We start from the raw sequence: 22,444 nt of genomic DNA on the forward strand, positions 1-22,444 counted from the left end.
AGGCTGAGTCAACCCCCCTGGCGTTAATGCAGCGATCGACCGGGATTCGAACCCAGGATCCTAGGATCCCAAGCCGGCACCCTAACCGCTAAGCCAATACCAGGCTGTTTCAAAAATAGTGATACAACTTTAAACGTTTGTTTACAAACAAAAACCGCAGGAACGTGAGCCAAACATTTTTTGAAAGGTTATGACATGGTATTTTCCATCACTGATTGCTATTGCAGTCAGGCACTGCTGGAGTTCGTGAGAACCCAAGCTCTGAAATTGGCATTTACGCAAAATCCTTGTAATTGACGTTCTGATGTGTGCCCCTCATTGTGTGCCCTTCAGACAGGCATTGATCCTGACTCCAAAGTTCTGTCCAACTTTCCTGTATGTCTCATGTGGTACTGCCTGGAGGTAGTCTGACACCTCCTGCTTCAGATCATCCAGTGTGGCAGGGCAGTTGACGTAGACAGAGCCCCTGGCAGCCCCCCAGAACCAGTATTCCAGAGGGTTTCAAGTCTGGATTATGGGCTGCCCAATCATGAGTGGTATCCAGGGCAACGAGGCGGTTTCTGAAGAGCTGCTGTAGGAAAGTGATGGTGTCACCAGCTGTATGCGGGGGTGCACCATCCTGCATATAAACCAGGTCATGCTGAACTGGTTTGGGGTGACCTTTTGGGCTAGATCATTATGGAACTTCTGGGGCACAGCCCTGTCGCGCTCACCGTTGATCGTCACCATTCTGCTGTTGTCTTTCTCAAACCAGTAAGGCCCTAGCATTCCCCATCTGCATTGAAGGCGCAGAAGCATGTGACCTTTGACCCTTTCAGGTACCTCTTAGTGATCTCAGGTGGTTCTGCCCCCCAGAAAATGTTGTTGTGGTTGCTATTGAATGGTTGCACCGTTCAAGTGGAAATGCCTTCTGCTCCACTGTCGATAACATATTTGAGCTATGGAGCTCGAAATCCCAGGGAACAAATACTACGATAACACCACCAAACCCTGAAAAGGAAAACTGTATTGGTCAAAAAACAAAGAAATGGCAGGAAGTCAAAGTTGTATCAATCTTTTTGAAACACCCTTGATATGTGTCATAGAAACAAAAAAAATTGACTCGGGTAAAGTTATAAGTGTGGCCTCCCAGTGTTTAGCAGTGACAGCATTGTAATTAGTTGTAAACATGGGCAAACATAACACCAAGAGTGCACCACCACTGGAGACACACGAGGATGAAGCCTGATGGAAATAACAAGTCGATGTTGGAAAAGTGAGAAAGCTTCATCACGAGAGGTTTTCACTCTAGAAAGCCTTGGTTTTCACACATAGAATGAGAAAGGCGAGTGCGAGTTATCTTTTTGGGGTTCAGAATGTTGATTGCAGGAAAAGACAAACGAGGCACATAGAGGACCGTTTGATTACTTCTGAATCCTGTTGAAACACTGTTGATTTATGGTTATGCAGAAAATTATGATCTCCGAAACGGTTGTGCAGAAATTCACCAAACTTGGTTGTTATGATCACCACATGACAAAAAGGTGTGAGAGCAGTATCACGTTTAGCCCTGCCCCCCTGGGATACTAAACACTGGTGTGCCAACTTGTGGTAGCTTAAAACCTTGCGAGGATTCTGAAGTACTACCGTACCTTGGGGCTTCTATTTGCTCTGGTTCGGCTGTGAAAAAAAGAATGCACAAACACACAAACACTTGAAAATATTTATGAGACTTTCTGTGGATTTTAAATTTTTAACATGTGACAAGTTATTTTACTTATGTATTTTTTTGGTTTTTTTAATGTGATTTTGTTTCATTCCAGAGTTTTTGGATCATACAGCATGGACGTAATCGCCAGTGCAGCGTTTAGTACTCAAGTAGATTCATTGAACAATGAAAATGATCCATTTATTAAAAACATTAATAAACTGATGAAGTTTTCATTGTTCAATCCATTGATCCTTCTTATTCGTAAGTACTACTCATGTTTTGGGATTTATTGCAGCATAATAAATTATATGTGTGCTTCAAATGACTGTTTAATGCTTTTTGTCATAATGTATATTCATGTTCTTTGGTTACAAAATAGACCAGGAGCCAGGGGTCTTTGTTTTGCATAAAACTACCATTTGTCTAGCTCTAGCATGATTGCTTTTTATTAAAGGGTGCCCATCGGCAGTCTAAAAGTGCAGTCTTAAGGTTCCTGAGTGGTGCGTTAATGTATCAGGCCCATATATGTGTTAATTACAGTGGTGCTGGGTTCGGAAAAGTTCAACGTCAGTGTATGCTTTCCTGACCATATACATCATTCAAATCTTACAATATTTGGTATTGAGTTTCTGTAGTAACTGCGTTACTACACAGTACATCGACTGGTGAAACCAAGTTTGATTGATAGCTCGGCATTTTTCAACTGAATGAATTTCATTTTCGTAAAATGGGAAAAACGACTTTCACCAAGGTTCGAGCCTGGTGTTGGCTTAGCGGTTAGGGTGCCGGCTTGGGATCCTAGGATCCTGGGTTCGAATCCCGATCGATCGCTGAATTAACGCCAGGGGGGTTGACTCAGCCTGTCATCCTTCCGAGGTCGGCAAATTGAGTACCAGCATGCTGGGATGAATGATCATTGATCATGGTGTGTACCCCAGTTTAGAATAGGTACACCGTATCCCTGCGCATCGTAAGAGGCGACCAAGGGTTGGCGTCAGGAAGGGCATCCGGCCATAAAAACATTGCCTCAAACAGGGAACCATGATTGTCATGGGGCCCGCAAGGCTAACCCCCGCTCTAGCGGGGAAAATGGCCTTAAAACGATCATTCATTCATTCATATTCACCAAGGTCACTTCCTTCATTTTTGAGTGAGTGACACATGCAAGGCACAAATCTAAACTTGGTATCATTTATTCAGAAACGTGAGCCATGTCCTCACGAACAAAATGAGTGGTATATGAGGTCCATATCTGCAAAAACGAGTGAGTTACAGGCCCACAAGTAAACACTTACTCCAAAGTAGAAATGTGCGTGGAAATAGGTCCATTTCGGCAAAATGACTTTTATCACAATAATAACCTCTTGATATGAAGGTTTCAAATGCAGTTAATCATTTCTATTAATGCAATGCAGTCGGTAAACATATGAGTAATGGCAGTCAGGTATGATATTTGCAACAAACACACATGTTAATTAATAATGCACTTGGCACATGACAACATAAAAATTAAATTATTAAATTCACATTGAACATGTACGTACAGTACATATTTATATAAACCACATCATTATAACTTTAAAATCATAGCACTCATCCACATCACTGTTGTCCGTATCCGACCATTCATCATCGGAGTAGGAAAATGTTGGTTCTAAGACGCACCTAATTTTACATGTAAGTGAATGGGGAAAGTGTGTTGGAACATATGGACCACCCACTCCAAAACCCCAAAACATCCGAAAATGTCTCCCTCCCCATCAAAGTCAGTAACAAAGGTTAAATCCTCAATAGACCCCTTATACCTAAGTTCTATTTTTTCTTTTTCTCAATTTCTAATTGAAAAACGATTTGACCCAACGAAGCCATCAACAAAGGTTACATCCTCAATAGACCCCCAAACCCTTCGTTGATTCTAAAACACCCATATTTTCTTTGAACTCATATAGAGAGCCAACGAATATTTGTTCATGTTCTATTTTCGGGAATAACTCAATTTTCTTATTGCACTCATCACCATCCAATATATTGATAAATAGTATGTTTGAACTTGGTTCTTGGTTTAAGTATCTTTGTTGGGCAGAGATGAAATGATAAACCTCCCTTATTGCTCTTGTTTCAGCACCTCCTGAGCCACATATCATTTTGAGATTGCAGTAAATTATTTTTCCATTGAACTTTTGATAACCATCATAGTTTTCTCTCAATTCAAGGATGTTTATTTTCTATACATCCTCTGACCTATTTGTATTTAAATTTATCTGCTTATTTGTTTTATCTACTTTTGTTTTAGTTATTTCTTCAATAAGACTTATTTGATACTTCTCACATTCATGATGTTTTCCATTTTTCTACCAAGGCTGTGATTTTCGCCACTCTTTGGTTTGGTTATTGCTTGGTTCTATCATTTATATACCAGCAAAAAGGCGGTAGAAGCCCGTTAAACCCCCCCATCCCTTTTTTTTTTCAATTGATTCTTACGTATATCTTAACTCTTGTGTTTATCTTTACACTTATGTTTATCTTCACTTGTATTTATCTTCACACTTAAATTATCTTAACACTTAAATTAGCTTATCACTTATCTTAATACTTGTATCCAAAAGGCATACTATTAATTCCATCTATATATATATAAAACACAGTTTGTGTGTGTGTGTGTGTGTGTGTGTGTGTGTGTGTAATGTTACCGATAGACTCCTAAACGGAGAGGCTCACGTACTTGATATTTGGCACAAACATGGCCATTGAGCCTGGGAAGAACATGGCCGAGCTAAAAATTTATTTCATAATATTTTTTTACCATATTTTTACCTCAGCGCATTTCAGCGAGGAATATTATGACCGGAATGGCAGAGCAGCGCGCTGATTCGCTCAGAGCGATCACGTGATGTTCCTTGCCTCCATTAACTCAGTTACGCGTTCGCACGTATTTCAGAGCGAAAAGCGATTGCGTTTTTTCACATTTCAGCGAGGAACATTGCCATTCACACCACATAGGTTTTTTTCCCTTTCATCTTTAGATCCATATTTTTTGCCATAACGTAGCGCATTATGGCTCTCTCGAGCTCGAGTTAGCCAATCACCTGGGAGCATGAGGCCACGTTGGCCACGCCCACGACACGACACAGAGTTGCAATCGATCGCTCAGAGCGATCACGTGATGTTCCTTGCCGCGCGATTGCGTTTTTTCACATTTCAGCGAGGAACATTGCCATTCACACCACATAGGTTTTTTTCCCTTTCATCTTTAGATCCATATTTTTTGCCATAACGTAGCGCATTATGGCTCTCTCGAGCTCGAGTTAGCCAATCACCTGGGAGCATGAGGCCACGTTGGCCACGCCCACGACACGACGCAGAGTTGCAATCGATCGCTCAGAGCGATCACGTGATGTTCCTTGCCGCGCGATTGTGTTTTTTCACATTTCAGCGAGGAACATTGCCATTCACACCACATAGGTTTTTTTTTCTTTCATCGTTAGATCCATATTTTTTTTCTGCGAGGAATATTATACATGGAATCTGAATCGGTGGCAGAGCAGCGCGCTGATTCGACGATTCGTGCGCCCTTCCCCCTCCCCCTCCCCTCCCCCTCCCCTCCTCCCCTCCCCCCTCCCCTCCCCCTCCCCCTCCCCCTCTCCTCCCCTCCCTCCCATTCCCCTCCCCTCCCCTTCCCCCTCCCCTCCCCTCCCCCACCTGGCAATGCCGGGTACTTCTGCTAGTTGTCTAAAATAAACCTCTTATCATCAAAATCCCCCTATGCCTCCTTATTTACCTCCTCTATATAATTGATGTTTATAACTTCTTATTGTATTCATTTTTCTATACTCTTCTTTCTTAAAGGTTAAACAGTTGTAATAATGTTCAAAGTTTATTGTTTCTTTGATTACATTTTTCTTTACCCCCTTTAACTTTTTATCACTCTTTTCAATATTATCAATATACAGTGGTACCTCGGCTTACGAGTGCCCCAACGTACGAGTTTTTCGGGATACGAGCCGTCGCTCGGGCGGTTTGTTGCTTTGGGATACGAGCCGAGATCCGATGTACGAGCTCAAAAAATTTATTTTTTTGAATTTTCCGGTTGTGGCTTCCGGTTCCGGTCACGTGGTTATCTTGCCGTGAAAGCATCTCTGCTTGGATATAAAACACGCAATCGTCGAAATACATGAGCGAGGAATCTCCTTGCTCCAGCCGGTGACGTCATCGGCGGGGATCCCCGCCTCCAGAGTGGCTGGTCACGTGACCGCCAAAGCGTGTCGCGCGTGCGGGTATAATGAGCTACACCTGTGGATCACGTGACCACGGAAGCACGCCTCGCTTGAGAGGCATGGCTTTCGGTTTGCGTTTTGCTTTATAAGGCGCGATAAATGGGCTTTTGAGTGTTAGCGGTTCATGGCGTTGACGGTTCATGACGGTTCATGACGGTTCATGACGGTTCATGACGGTTCATGGCGTTGACGGTCAAAAACCCATTACATCAATTTTACCAGGCACTGTACAGTAAGTACAGTGGACACCAAATGCACGGTGGAAGGCTAGAAGTAGAAGATCGTCCAAGACAAGTGAGAATAAGCCATACTTTGGAGATGACGTCATTCGCTGGTCCGATAACCAAAGATGTGGTATAAAAAACCAGGTGAGCTAACAATGCAGCAATGAAGGAATTCGGCCAAGGCACCGGCACACAACGACCTACCTACATCGAAAGACTCAATGCCAATGGTGACAGAAGCCAAGACGGCCGGCTTAAACACCGCCGAAAGACCACGGTGTACCAACTTACGATGCAGAACATCTTGCACTTAATATGATGACAACAGGTGCCATCCTCTGACGTACCATTACAGGTACAGGTACAGTACACGTGAGCACAGAGCAAAAGTTCACTGAAACCGAGATTAAGAAAAAAGAAAAAACACCTCGTGGTCCGTGCTCGATATCCGAGTTTCAATCTTTTCAAACACATGATGCTCTCGGTCACGGTATCTCCTGCGAGCTGCTTCTCCTTCAACCACACAAACAACAACTTCTCCATATCTTCATGGATAGAGGTCCGGAGCTTTGAAATAATCGTAACGCCCTTGGCTGGCGTTATAGCCTTTATGGACTCCTTCTGCTTCAAAATCGTACATATCGTAGAAGGAGTACGATCGTACTGCCTCGCCAAGTCGACAACACGCACACCTCACCTGGCATGCTCTTCTCCTCTGCTTAATAAAACCAGTTTATTTCTTTACATTCTCTTGTATTATGTACAGTATATACGAGGTTGTGCTTGTTTATACATTATTTGTTATTTATAAAGTACATTTTTGTTATTTAAAAGCACCTAACAAAAAAAATTGGTGTTTTTTTTTTGAGGCTGGAACGGATTAATAGCATTTCAATGCATTTGAATGGGAAAATTTGCTTTGACTTACGAGCGATTTGGCTTACGAGCTCCGTCACGGAACGGATTAAACTCGTAAGCCGAGGTACCACTGTATTTATAAGCAATCCTTTTCATTCAATCCCACAAATTCACTCATTATCTTTCCACCCAATTCATCTTTGAACTTTCCAATAACCTTCTTTTTCTTTGTAGAGAATAGTTTATTATCTGATTTATAATTGCTTGTATCATAAATATCAATATCTTGAGACATATCTTAATAAATATACTCTGTATTGATTTTCAAAATAAGGCTGCTTGTATCCATATATAGTAGATTAATATCATCCACATATCTCCTCTTTAAATTATTGTAAAAGTAATCATACATTAATAATTTTGATAAGTCAATAATTGATGTTGTAGTGAAATTGTATCCAAGTTATAACCCAGGTGCTATGACAACTTCTGTCCACTACATGGCTATTATAAGATCTAGTCTGCGGAGCACGGAAGGGCAGTCCTGTGACATCTATCATGAGGCATTCATGTCCATACTTAGAATGGTAAGGGGAATTACATTGCATGTTGCTTGCTTGTTTGCTTGGATGTCATATCAACTCCTGCTCGCATGTTTGTAGTGTTACTGATACTATGATTGTTGATTTCTCCATAGATGCGGACTGAGATTGATTCTGATTAAACTCAGATTGGAGACACTGCCGTAGACTCTGACTTTTACGACAGATGTTCCTATATAAATAGGTTTATCCATTTCAATACTTTCTTTAACCAAATGGATAGCACAAAAACTCTCTGAAAACACCTCTACTTTTTCAAAACTGGGTCTATTAATTAATTTAGATGCTTGCTTCCAAAATGTAGCAAGTCTAATGTTTTGTCTATTTCTAACATTTTCCATTGTCTTTCCAAACACAGCATTGTTCATCACTTTATAAAAGTCCTTCTCAAAATCTGTATTTGCCTCTGTTCTTCTCTTTGTATTAAAATCAATAAGTTTTCAACCAATGACTTTGTCTAAACTGTAGAACTCTATGAATCTTCTTGACTCTCAAACCAGCAGCCAAATATTGTCTCAAATTTCTTTGTTGTAGAACATAATTTTATTTATCATATAATGTAGTAAGTCGTTTCTCTGTAGGCTTTCCTTTAGTAGAAAATGATTGTTGATAACCGCTGAGCCATTCTTTTCTTGGTTTTTCTTTATCAGGGGCATAGGGCAGGTCTTTGTGTTTGTTGTGGAGTTCTCGATATTTTAAATCCACCTCAAAATAATACCCAACTTCTGCTTTGTGTAACTCCTTTTGAGAAGATATAACGATGTTTTGTAAAACTCTTTCATAATGTTTTTCTTTAGCCCATAGCCCCATATAAGTTTTCCATAAGGTAGAGATTGAAACATAGCCCATCCATAAAGATTATTAGCATCATAATACATCAAGTAAGAACTATCTTTTTTAGCATCATAGTTAGGAAGATATTTATTATTTGCTTTGGCATATATGATTAGAAATTTGGCATAGAAATTGGCATAAGACTTTGGCATTTGCTTTGGCATAGAAAAATATGATTTAAGATTAGAAAACTTTTTAATATTTGATGCTAAATCAGACAAAGGACTTAACATAAATTTGAATGTGTCAAGAAATCGAATGTGAGTTATGGGAGATGTTTGAATTGTTTTGGTGAATGAGATGTATTTCTGGTTTGTGTTAGGAATGGCTGAAATGTTTCCACCTGTTTTACTCAATTCTTTTATAAATATATGTGTGTCATAGTGAGCGTTGTGAAGAAAGACTGGAATGAAAGAGGGAAGTTTAAAATTGAGATTACAACTTTGATGAGCCAGACCTCTCTATTTACCAGTTAGATGACAATGGTCTCTTAGTTTTGGACCTTCACTAAATTCCTCCTCACAGATATGACAGATTTTATCCTCCCTAAATTTTGTTTATTCTTGCTTTGTTAATCACATTGGTTTAAATGTATTTTCCATTATCTGTGTTAATCTAACACAATCTCTTTCTAATCTTTTTACAAATTCCTTAGAAGCTCAATAAAGTTCTAATTTATTATACTTTTTACCAACAGATGATTTAATATAATAACAGAAACTACAAGGAGTATGTTTTTGATATTTATTTGTGTATGATTGTTCTGGATTGCGTGAGTCACGATCCATCTTTTCAAGATCACTTTCAAAATCAGCATAAATCACAAAAATGTGTTTTATTGACTTATTTTAAATTTTTAAACTTAATATTTGAACCTACCTTTGGTAAATTAATTACAGTTGATTTATGATTAGAACAATATTTTAAATGTTGTTCCAGTCTTTCTTTTGTATGAAAAACGTGAGACACCTTTGACAAGGATATGTTTTATTTGTTCTGTTAACTACTTGAGATGTGGTCAATCTTGATAAATTTTCAATGTACGCAGTGTGTGAATTTTCTTCTAAAATAAAACGAAGGTCAATGGGTGTCATCATTTTTATATTTATCTGTAATTTCCTAAATTTGAACTTTGTTTCTGTTAGTCCATAAACATTAACAGATAGATTATTCATTTTCTCAAATTTAGGCATATCGATAAATGACATAGGAAAGTTCAAATCTTTAACATTTAGAGTATTGTCGTGTGGTTCCCTCAATTAACACTGAAAGAACCACAGAAGGCAAACGAGCATTAATGGAGGTGTTTTGAATCCAACTATGTGGCGGATTATACGCGAGGAGGAAGAATAGTACCGACTTACCTGGACGGGTGTCGCCGACGTCTTCACCCTGCAAAAATTAATTTAAAAAATAAAATATTTAATAATTTTAAAAAAAATAAATGAATAAAAAACTGTCCTTTTGTTCGCGTTTTGTATGTACAGTATACTGTGTTCAGTTATCAAGTAGCTAGTTAGCGCTTGCCAAACAGGCTGTTCCTTATTAACGGTTTTGAATGGTGCACTTGCTTGAATGCTTTAGCCACTTGGCGAGCACAAGCTACAAGAAACTTGGTAACTGAACATACTCCAGGTTCATTACATGGCAATGAGGACAAACACCCAGACCATGACTTATTTCGGCCATATTGATGAATTTGTCCCTCAGGGGCAGATTTTGACACGACATGTGGCAGGGACGAAACTCAGGTTGTTCAGAATCGAAAGCAGGTTTTATTTAAATTATTTATTTTTCCCAAATGTGGTAAAGGTTTTATTCACTGTCAGTGACTTGGAAGAGGTAGGGGAAGGGTGGAGTGGGTTGGGTGTCTGGATGGAGGTGGTAGGAGGGAGGGGAAGGTGGGAGTTTGGAGGGAACGGTGTGGGATGGGAGTCCAGGGGAAAGGTGTGTCGGAGGAGGAGGGAAGGGAAGAGGTGGGGTGGAAGTCTGGAGGGAGGGGATGGGAAAGGGTTGGGTTGGAGGAGGGAGGGGCTGGGTTTGATGGAGGGTAAGGGGTGGGAGGTGGGACCTGGTGTTGCCCGGCAATGCCAGGTACATTTGCTAGTTGTTTATAATACCCACTCATATGTTGTTCTCCCTAAATAGAAAATGCTTCTCTTCATGTTAGTGAGGGCATGCTCATTACTTAGCATCCTCATGATTTGTATTTTTTTTTTAAATCTTTTTTTTGTGTTGTGCTGTTAGTTTTGTTTCCAGTGGTTGTTCCAGTGTTGCGATTCTTCAAAGTTTCGTTCTTATCTTCTTCCATTTTGCACTTCTTCAACTCCAACTTGCAACGTATGAAGAAGACTCGGAGTAAAGGAAAACATTCGGTGAGATGCACCTTTTGGAACGCTTTCATTTTCAAATGCATGACTATAGTTTTAACTCATTCATAACCATATTGTTATCTTGGGATTGAAGGAAAACCGCAGTTATATATTATACAGGATAGTGATGTTTCTGATGCCATTCGTATGGAAACAGCTGGATAATCTCGAGAGTTGCGCATGAACCGAGACATTTTTCTGAAGCAGCAGCGCAGTGTCCCTTGCAATATGTATTAGAAAGGACAAATGAAGAAGAGCACAATGCAGGAAAAACAACACTAATTTTCACAAGGCCACATTGAGCTCTGCATTGGGGAAATACCAAGTCAATCCCAGCAGATGCCCATTCAATGACAAATCTTCCTTGTGACTGACGGTAATCACGAAAAGTGATTTATCTTTCCCAGCTGTGTATAATCCACTATAGATGGCCATGTTATGAAGAGACTGTAAAATATTAATCTTTCCTGACCTTCCTTTTTTTCTTTAGTTTTCTTGCTTTTTATTTATTTACTCTGTCATAAAATCAAACATTTAGAATTAATAATTCAATTGTTGAAGGACTGTTTCAGCATACATGCCAACGGCTTTTTTGCCACGAGTGGTGTGCAGAACAGCTGATTGCAAGTTTCCTCGTATAATAATCATTCCGGACGTGGAACTCATGGACCTTTGGATTTTTAGAAGTGACACGAGGCATTCCAAGTAAATTTGAAACGGTCTTTCCGAGACACCAGCGTGTGAGTCATCGAAAACCAACCACACCGATTACATTATTTAACAATCCATAAAAATGTCACGTTTGTCAGAAAATGAGGAATGAAATAATTGGACACTCTTCCATATCCAATCATAATTGCAGGGTCTTCCATGTTGCAAGGCTCCTTAATGTGAGAAGAGGAGCTACTTATGACTTCAGAAGACATTATCAAGTCATTGGATCAACAAGAGACGTGCCAAGAAGTGGATTTCCCAAAATAATGAGCCCCACTCAGGACCAATGCATTTGCACTACTCATCTAGACAATTGGTTTCAAACTGCCGAGAGTACTTCAAACACACTCACTGGACCTTACAGTATGTGCCAACACGATCTTGAGGCCCTCTTCCACCGACACTTTAGAACCCTCTGATGAGATCTTCCAGCAACATGTTCCAGGGATCATCTTTATGCACAATAGTGCTCCTGCTCACAGGGCCATTTGAACAAAACATTATTGTCAATGCCAATGTTAATGTTGATCGGCACAAGATTTACACCATATCCCCAAAGTGTAAAACTTGCACCAATCAGCGAGGCTGGTTCATGATATGGTAAGTAGAAAAGGGTTTCCTGAAAACAGCAAATACATTAAAAAAATAATCATTCGCGGCTCCCAATCCAAAATATTTTTTTGCGCCCGTGAATTTGAGAAGCACAGGGCCGCGAATGTAGAAGCAGGTTCACATTTTATGAACCCACAAATATGCGGGTTTTGCGAATGTCAAATCCACGAATGCCGAGATTTACAGTACAATGTATATTTTGCAGTTTTTTTAAATTTAAAATAGTTTTTGAATAGCAGCTTTATGTTATCATGATCTTTGCCATTTTGATTCCAAGAAGCTTCCTCTCCCAGGATGTGCCCAATTAGCATTTTTCAGGAAACCCTTTTCTTCCTTTTCAGACCAACTCTTGTGCTGGTGGTAGTGTTTCAATCCAAGTTTGGATCTTGCTTCCTGACTTCTGTTCCACCACTTTATCTCCACTTCGTTTAAGCTGATGGTAGCTGTTATACTTTGTGGTTAAGCTCTTCCGTAAACCTCAACCTTTTTGGGGGTTTAAATGGAAAACGTTAAATAGAAGATAATAAGACAGTGAATGTAATTAAGTTTTAAAGGTTAGTGACGTAAATGCCGCTCTTGTTCTAGGGCCGAGTGGACTTCCTCCAGATGATGATCGATGCTCAAATCACTGAAACGGTGAAAGATGAAGAGGGAACCGACACACCTTACAAAAGTAAGTGTTGCCACAACATGAACCTAATATTTGCTGAACAAACACCACTCTTGAACTTTTTTCAAATAATGCACTATTTCTTCCAGGAAATTGTTGAAATTAACAAATATTTTGGTGTCTACATATGTATTCTTTTGATTTGCAGTGGAACAAAACACAAAAGCTGCATAAATTACTAAATCTTAGCTTATTCCACACAGAAATCTTAAAATGGCCCGGACAATATTATTGGCACCTTTGACAAGTTGTTCGAAATAAATATATTTAAAGTAGGTGATTCTCCTTGACTTTGGAATTGAACTCAACTGTGGTGAGTTGCAAGTGCCTGCAATATAAAAATCACTCATTCAACCAGTTTGAAAGGAGAAAAGGAGTCATTTTGCTGTTTTGTGTCACTGTGTCTACCGCAATGAGCATGGAGAAAAGAAAGAAAACCAGAGAATTGTCTGAGGAGGTCAGACACAAGATTGTAGCCAAGCATGGACAATCCCAAGGCTACAAGTCCATCTCCAGAGACCTTGATGTTCCTGTGTCCACCGTACGCAATATTATCCAGAAGTTTAAGGCCCATTCACTGAAGCCAACCTCCCTGGACGTGGCCGCAAGAGAAAACCTGATCGAAGATTGCAGCGAAGGATTGTTTAAATGGTGGAGAAAGCATCTTGATCAACTTCCAAACTGATTCAAGCTCACCTTCAGACACAAGGTACGACAGTTTCAACTCGCACCATCTGTCGCCAACTCAATTAAAGAAGGTTATATGGTAGGAGACCCAGGAGGACCCCTCTAATGAGAGAGAAACAATCGAAAGCCTGACTGGAGTTTTTCAAAATACACCTGAACAAGCCAAAATCCTTCTGGGAGAATGTTCTGCAGACAGATGAGACCAAATTTGAGCTTTTTGGTATCGCACTTTATCTCTCTGTTTAGAGAAAATAAAATGAAGCCTTCAAAAGAAAAAACACACCTTCCCTACAGTCAAAATGGAGGAGGCTCAGTGATGTTTTGGGGTTGCTGTGCTGGCTCTGGCACTGGGTACCTTGAATGTGTGCATGGCATCATGAAATCAGGAGATTACCAAGGTATTTTGGAGCGCAATGTTCAACCCAGTGTCAGAAAGCTGGGTCTCAGTCGAAGGTCATGGGTCTTGCAGCAGGACAATGACCCCAAACACAATTCAAAAAGGATCCAGGAATGGTTCAAGACAAAACGCTGGACTGTTCTGAAGTGGCCAGCAATGAGTCCAGATTTAAATCCCATTGAACACCTGTGGGGAGATATGAAAACAGCAGTTGGGAGAAGGCCACCTTAAAATCTTGAGAACTGGAGCAGTTTGCACAAGACGAGTGGACCAAACTGCCAGTAGAGAGGTGTACGAAGCTCATTCATGGCTACAGGAAGTGATTGACTGCAGTAATTTTGCCCAAAAGCTGTGCTACCAAATATTAAGTCGAAGGTGTCAATCATCTATCTATAATTCCACTAATCTCTGTGTGTGTGTTTGTATGTTTGTATGTATGTTTGTATGTTTGTATGCGACCGCTGTTTCTCGACAACTACCGGTCCGATATACTTGAAACTTGCCAGGTATATTGCTGGGGACCCGAGGATGTGCCTTTTCAAGGTTTGAAATTAATCGGACAAGTAGTTACCGAGCTATGGCGATTTAGCCGTTCGCCGTTCGCTTTGGCGTTGCGAATGGACCAAACCATTTCATGTAAATAGAGGGGGGGGGGGGGGTTCTGTGGTCGTTGCGAATGGACCAAACCATTTCATGTAAATAGAGGGGGGGGATTGTCACCGTACTCGCAAGCCGTTCGCCGTTCGCTTTGGCGTTGCGAATGGACCAAACCATTTCATGAACCAAACCATTTCATGTAAATAGAGGGGGGGGGGATTGTCACCGTACTCGCACCCACGTACCCACGTACCCACGTACGGGCATTGCACCCACGTACGGGCATGCCCTAGTTTTGTTAATGCCGTTTATTTTTATTTTCGGATTTAAAAGGATATATTTTGTTCTGAATAAAAAAAAACAAAGGTTCTGTGATTTTAACAGTGAACTAAAGAATTGTGGGGACCAAATACTTTTGTCAACTTCAACTTATTTTTAGAGAAAATTGTGAGTTATTTTTTAAAAGCGCAAGGGTGCCAATATTTTTGGCCATGACTACAATTATATTGTTTTACAAAGTGGATATGTTATTCTGAAGTGTATTTGGCATGATTAGTTGTGGTTGTTTCCTCCAACCTTCGCCCTACTTTTGCCTCCTGAATGTAGAAAGTGGATATAATCCGCAGAATGAACCTTTATTTCCTGTTATCTTTCTCTCTTGTCAAATAAAATTCACCTTTTGTGGTCATTTTCATAAAATGAAGATGGAAAAGTGTTCAAAATGTTCGTTGGCATCATCATCTCACCACCCGTAATTTCCTCACGAGAAGATATGGTCTTCATCCTTCCAGATCTGCACTTCCTCCCACAGCTTGCCTCTACCCTCCCCCACCACTGACATGCCCACCACCTTTTCAGATTTTCATTTGTTCAAATGGAGCATATGTCACCTGGCCAGTCCTTGCAAATTTGTTTGAGGATAATTTATCCCAGGGTCGAAATTAGTCGGACAGAAAACCGAAGGAAATAACTGAGAAAAATAGCGGAGGTGAATCTAATGGAGCAGCTGCATTCTTGTTTGTCAAAATGAATGCAGATATTCTGGTCGCAATGGCAGTGGAGGCCAGTGTTTTGAATGCAAATGTTTCCTTATGGAATGGAGACATGCAAAAGCAGGAGATTTTGCTTTTGGAGCATCTACTCGCTCTTATCTCCTCCTTCAACTCATTCTCTTTACCGTGTGTATATATATATATATATATATATATATATATATATATATATATATATATATATATATATATATATATATATATATATAGATATATATAGATATATACAGTGGAACCTTGACTTACGAGTGCCCCAACTTACGAGTTTTTCGAGATACGAGCCGTCGCTCGGGCGGTTTATTGCTTTGAGATGCGAGCCGAGATTTGAGTTACGAGCTTTCGCCACCCGGTCACGTCGTTATCTTTCCGTGAACGTACAGTATCTGCCGTATATCGCTGCATTTTTGTTTTCGCATGTTGGTTATTTTGAGTTTACGCCACCAGGTGGGTTCCGGTCACGTGGTTATCTTGCCGTGCAGGTACAGTATCTCTGCCGTCAACTTGTTCAGAGTGCCGGCGATAGCTCGCCTTCTCTTTGTGGAAAACACGGTACTGAGAAGAAGAAGAGGATGATGTGCTTGGATATAAAACACGCAATCGTCGAAAAACATGAGCGAGGTGTCGAGGAGGACGTATATAACGGCAGAGGAGAAGAGCATGCCAGGCCACAACTTGTGGATATAAAACACGCAATCGTCGTGTTTTATATAAAACTTGTGCTTGGATATAAAACACGCAATCGTCGAAAAACATGAGCGAGGTGCCGAGGAGGACGTATATAACGGCAGAGGAGAAGAGCATGCCAGGCCACAACTTGTTCAGAGTGCCGGCGATAGCTCGCCTTCTCTTTGTGGAAAACACGGTACTGAGAAGAAGAAGAGGATGATGTGCTTGGATATAAAACACGCAATCGTCGAAAAACATGAGCGAGGTGTCGAGGAGGACGTATATAACGGCAGAGGAGAAGAGCATGCCAGGCCACAACTTGTTCAGAGTGCCGGCGATAGCTCGCCTTCTCTTTGTGGAAAACACGGTACTGAGAAGAAGAAGAGGATGATGTGCTTGGATATAAAACACGCAATCGTCGAAAAACATGAGCGAGGTGCCGAGGAGGACGTATATAACGGCAGAGGAGAAGAGCATGCCAGGCCACAACTTGTTCAGAGTGCCGGCGATAGCTCGCCTTCTCTTTGTGGAAAACACGGTACTGAGAAGAAGAAGAAGAGGATGATGTGCTTGGATATAAAACACGCAATCGTCGAAAAACATGAGCGAGGTGTCGAGGAGGACGTATATAACGGCAGAGGAGAAGAGCATGCCAGGCCACAACTCGTGGATATAAAACACGCAATCGTCATGTTTTATATAAAACTTGTGCTTGGATATAAAACACGCAATCGTCGAAAAACATGAGCGAGGTGCCGAGGAGGACGTATATAACAGCAGAGGAGAAGAGCATGCCAGGCCACAACTTGTTCAGAGTGCCGGCGATAGCTCGCCTTCTCTTTGTGGAAAACACGGTACTGAGAAGAAGAAGAGGATGATGTGCTTGGATATAAAACACGCAATCGTCGAAAAACATGAGCGAGGTGTCGAGGAGGACGTATATAACGGCAGAGGAGAAGAGCATGCCAGGCCACAACTTGTGGATATAAAACACGCAATCGTCGTGTTTTATATAAAACTTGTGCTTGGATATAAAACACGCAATCGTCGAAAAACATGAGCGAGGTGCCGAGGAGGACGTATATAACGGCAGAGGAGAAGAGCATGCCAGGCCACAACTTGTTCAGAGTGCCGGCGATAGCTCGCCTTCTCTTTGTGGAAAACACGGTGAGATCCTTAACATCCAACAACTAATGGGACGCAAACGGGGCGCCCAGTTTAGCGGTACACACATTGATGAATCACCCTGCCTGTGATTCACCCATGACAGGTTATAGCTGGGTCGGGATTCAAACCCAGGCTGGACAGTTTAGACTTTAGAGTCAAGTGTGCGTACCTCCAGTCTAGGCCATCCTGCCAACTTGTATGCTGCATACAGGTGAAATATAAAGCGCGAGATATTTTTATATATACTGTATATTTAAAAAAAAATTGGTGTGGTTTTTGGCGGGCTGGAACGGATTAATAGCATTTCAATGCATTTTAATGGGGAAATTTGATTTGAGATACGAGCAATTTGAGTTACGAGCTCGGTCACAGAACGAATTAAACTCGTAAGTCAAGGTTCCACTGTATATATATATATAATATATATTTATTTATATATATATATATATATATATATATATATATATATATATATATATATATATATATACATAGTATCATGAATGCTGAATGGAGACGGTGAATCAGACTCTGCAATGGTTGCTGGAGTGACATGTGCATGGAAGAAGTTTTGGGAACTGAGTGGCGTGCTGACGAGGAGGGGAGTGTCGTTGAAGCTGAAGGGAAAGGCGTGTGCTGCATGTGTGAGAAGTGTTACAATTTATGGGAGCGAGACATGGGTGATGAACAAAGAGCAGCAACGAAGGCTGGAAAGGGTGGAAATGCAAATGGTTCAGTGGATGTGTGGAGTATCATTGAGAGAGAGGAAGACAAATGATGAATGGTGAAAGATGATGGGAATAGAGCCTGTGATGGATGCTGTGAAGAGAAACAGGTTGAGATGGTTAGGTCATGTGTTGAGGAAGGATGAAAGTGACTGGTTGAGAAGAGTGATGGAAATGAATGGAGAAGGAAGTAGAGCACGGGGAAGACCGAGAAAGACTTGGCTAAAGGTGGTGGAAGAAAAAATGCGGGTAAGGGGGTTAACAATGGGAGATGCAGAAAATAGGGCAAATGGAGAAGATTGTCATGGGGACCGCAAGGCTAACCCCCGTTCTAGCAGGGAAAATGGCCTTAAAATGCATGTTGTTGTTGTTGTGTGTATATATATATATATATACTCAATCTTCAAACATTCGCAAAAGCCTCTCCCCCTACAAACCACCTTTAATTGCTGGATTATTATGTGACACTAGAAATTGCTCATTAACACAAAATGGTTCAATATTTATGGAAGTGACCAGAATTTCCCTTCCTTGGCACACCGTGCGAAGGTCGTGCGAAGTCCTTCCTTGGCACACCTGAGCTCCTCACCACATACAAGGCTTTCATCCGCAGCTCAATGGAATACTGTTCCCCCCTCTGGGCCGGTGCTCCTGCCTCACACCTAGCTCGGCTTCGCGCTGTTGAAACCAACGCTTTCAGAATCATTGGAATCTCCTGTGATGAAGCTAACTCCGAGGGCCTTTCACTTACTCACTGCAGGCAGGTTGGTGGCCTTTCTGTCTTCTACCGAGTCCTCTCTGGCCTAGCCCCCCCCCCCCCCCAGCCCTGTCTGTGCTCTGTTCCACAAATCCTCCTGCAGGTCGCACAATATCTGCCAGCAACCCTCTTCGGGTGATACTGCCAAAATCTGGACTCTGCTCTCAAATGTTGTACTTGTGTGCTTCCCCCTCTCTCCCAATCTTGTCTCCCACTCCCTTTATTATTTATCTTTTGTTTCCGTTTGTTTTGTTTTGAATTTTTGTGTTATTAATGTTAGCTCTTACACGGAGCCTTGATCTTGTATACAAAAAAAAAAATCTCCAAATATGCGGGTTTCAGAAGGTGGAATGGAGCCGTCCCAGGTCTCGATGTATCCACGTGTGTGTGTGTGTGTGTGTGTGTGTGTGTGTGTGTGTGTGTGTGTGTGTGTGTGTGTGTGTGTGTGTGTGTGTGTGTGTGTGTGTGTGTGTGTGTGTGTGTGCTTTGTGTGTCACTTGAAAGGGAGTGAAGTGTGATCCTTGCCTCCCAGACGTCATGTGGAAAAGCATCCACTATATTAATGAACATTGATTTATCCTTTGACCATCATGATATGTTGTTACACAATTCCTCAAATTACCCCTCTTACCCTTTTCCATTTTCCAACCCTTTTCCCATCCACATTTACCTGAACCCTGCCTCCTCCACCTACATGCTTATGTAATGAATAAATTGTTTCAGGATTACACGAAAATAAAAGAAAATACAATGTTACTCTGCAGGTTATATCTCCACTTTCTTTTTTCTCAAGTGACAACAAAGGATTGAATGTCCACAAGCAGGAACATGCAGACGCATCATTAAATCGATGTACTCACAACTGTCACTTTTGCTGCAGTATTTTTAGCCGCGTCGCAGACGCTGCTCATAGAGTGCCCTCTGCTGTTGTTGTTGTTGTTGTTCTTCTTCTTCTTCTTTTTGTTCTTGCAGAGAAGACAAAACCTCAAAGCTCCACCCATTTTGGGAACCATAGCTCCACCCATTCTGGGAGAGCCTTCATATAAACAAATATCCACCATTTTATTAACTCGCTTTGAGGCTTTGAGGCCTGTTTTGTAGGCCCGTGGTGTCTTCCTCTCTCACACAGTTTTATTTCAAATCAAATTCGATATATCATTTCATTTTTCACAGTCGCTAACATAGTTTTAGACTCGGTTGAAAAAAAACCGGAAGAAAATCCGATGAAAGTTGCCCTTTATAGAACGAAATGAATTCTCAAAGGCCTGTAACTTCAAGTCCATTGAGATATATTTTGTTTAAATCGCGGCATGGTCAGTCATACACCGCCCGAAATAACAGACGGGAAAATGCCAAGATATATTAAAAATTCGTCCATTTGATGACAATCGTCACGATGAAATATTTAATTTATACGTCGTCACAATAATGTGGAGAGAGGAGCATAGCTTCGTTCACGTGTCGCCACACACGGGAAATTGCCGAGATATATTTTTTTTAAATCGCGGCATGGTCAGTCATACACCGCCTGAAATAGCAGACGGGAAAATGCCGAGATATATTAAAAATTCGTCGCCACACATGGGAAATTGCCGAGATATATTTTCACTTTGCACAAAAATAACATCAAGTAATCGAATCAATAGGAATGTCCTGTGCCTATAACATCGACGTTATAGGCACAGTTGCATCTAGGCATTGTGTAACATCGACGTGGCTTTTGTTTTAATTAAAACTTTTTGTACTTGTTTTTTAAAAGAACAGTTGTGGAAACTCTGGACACCCTCCAAAATTTATTTTATTTAGGCCTCACAGATAACGAGATACAAGCACAGGCCATCATTTTTATCTTTGCTGGCACCGAGACGACAGCGAATACACTCTCGTATGTGGCGTACAACCTCGCTGTTCATCCTGACATTCAGAGCAAGTTGCAGGAGGAGATTGACGAGGCATTCCCAAACAAGGTATCACACTCATTCTTATGTATGATCTTCAATAAAAAATGTTTTCATGATCTTGGATTAGGTACCACCACTTTAATCTGTCCAGAAAGTGAAAGTGTCTGTCCAGATAGTGTCTGGCATCTGAAATGCTGTCTCATGTGAGAATTGTCTCGTTATGCTCATTTAATTTAAATATAATATAGGTGGATTGGTGGCTACTGTCTTTGTCCTGCATGTGCTTCATTATTTAATTTTTTTAAATGTTTTCAACATGAACTAGCAAAGATCCTGTGCTGGACGGTTTAATTCCTCCACTTAAATTTTGTCTGTGGCGTATATTATCAAGGGAGGCGCAAAGCATCCCTCTCTTTATATGGGATGGTTTCTCTGTATGCAACTTTAACGAAGGGACTAAAAATTCGTTTCTCGGTTTCTACTGGACGAAATTGGCTGCAAATTTCAGAAGTAAATGCTGTGTAAGTTGAGGTAATATGTTCCAAATTTCAGCAACGTCCGTTTACGCATTCTTGAGTTTTATTTAGAAAACCCTCAATCACGTTGGTGTCTTTCCGTCCGTCTGTCTGTCCGCCCAAAATGTGTTGGTGCTCATATCTCAAAGCTTGTACATTGAAACTATCTGAAACTTGGAATATACATCTGCCAATACATCTAATGAATGGCTTTCAAAACAAATTCCACCTAAGTGCCATAGTTTTTGCTTTAAAATTAATATATATATATATATATATATATATATATATATATATATATATATATATATATATATATATATACACACACATACATATATATACATACATACTGGGTGTTTCAAAAAGATTAAGACAACTTTGACTTCCTGCCATATCGTTTTGTTTTTTGACCTATAATGTTTTCCTTTTCAGGGTTTTGTGGTGTTGTTGTGGTATTTGTTCCCTGGGATTTCTAGCTCTGTAGCTCAACTATGCCATTGCCAGTGGAGCAGAAGACAAAAGTGGTGGCTCTGTGGTATGAGACTAAATCATATGTAGACACCCGCTGCAGGTTCTGCCAGGAATACGACCTCAGAACACATGATGGATCCACAAATTGTGCCATTCAACGTATTGTGAAACATTTTGAGCATAAGTGTACAGTGCACAAACCCGGTGTGTACCCCGGTTTAGAATAGGTGCACCGTATCCCTGCGTGTCGTAATAGGCGACTAAAAAGGTTTGGCGTCAGAAAGGGCACCCGGCCATAAAAACATTGCCTCAAAAAGAGAACCATGACAATTACAACTACATATGGGCAGGGTACAGCCCGAAGTACCCAGTGGGGGACCCCACTCCCTCTCGTCAAAACTCAAGGTGGGGAGCCGGATCTAAGCAAGGGTGGAAATCACTCCATTTATGACGACGAAACGTCTGATGCCCGAAGTGGAGATCGTTTTCTGAGGTTTGGGACATGGAATGTAGGAACAATGACAGGGAGATCAGGAGAAGTGGTGGAAGTATTGATCAGAAGAAGAGTGGACATATGTTGTGTGCAAGAGACGAGATCGAAGGGAAGTGGTGTGAGAATGGTGAAGGGTAGTCAGGGACAGAAATATAAGTTTGTG

General features: G+C 41.0%; 1 protein-coding gene across 1 annotated transcript in view; it reads left to right on the forward strand.

The window, feature by feature from the left end:
• LOC137426900 (cytochrome P450 3A30) overlaps window positions 1-22,444 on the forward strand; it is an 84,769-nt gene that overhangs the window by 53,717 nt on the left and 8,608 nt on the right. Inside the window, exons 7-10 of the mRNA XM_078778886.1 lie at window positions 1,803-1,951; window positions 10,730-10,857; window positions 12,766-12,853; window positions 20,705-20,865. Coding sequence (XP_078635012.1) covers window positions 1,803-1,951; window positions 10,730-10,857; window positions 12,766-12,853; window positions 20,705-20,865 — 526 coding nt within the window. The remainder of the gene's footprint in view (window positions 1-1,802; window positions 1,952-10,729; window positions 10,858-12,765; window positions 12,854-20,704; window positions 20,866-22,444) is intronic.

Source organism: Myxine glutinosa, chromosome 5 (genome assembly GCF_964187855.1).
Source record: "Myxine glutinosa chromosome 5, kmMyxGlut1.1, whole genome shotgun sequence".
In the NCBI taxonomy this organism is placed as follows: Eukaryota; Metazoa; Chordata; class Myxini; order Myxiniformes; family Myxinidae; genus Myxine; species Myxine glutinosa.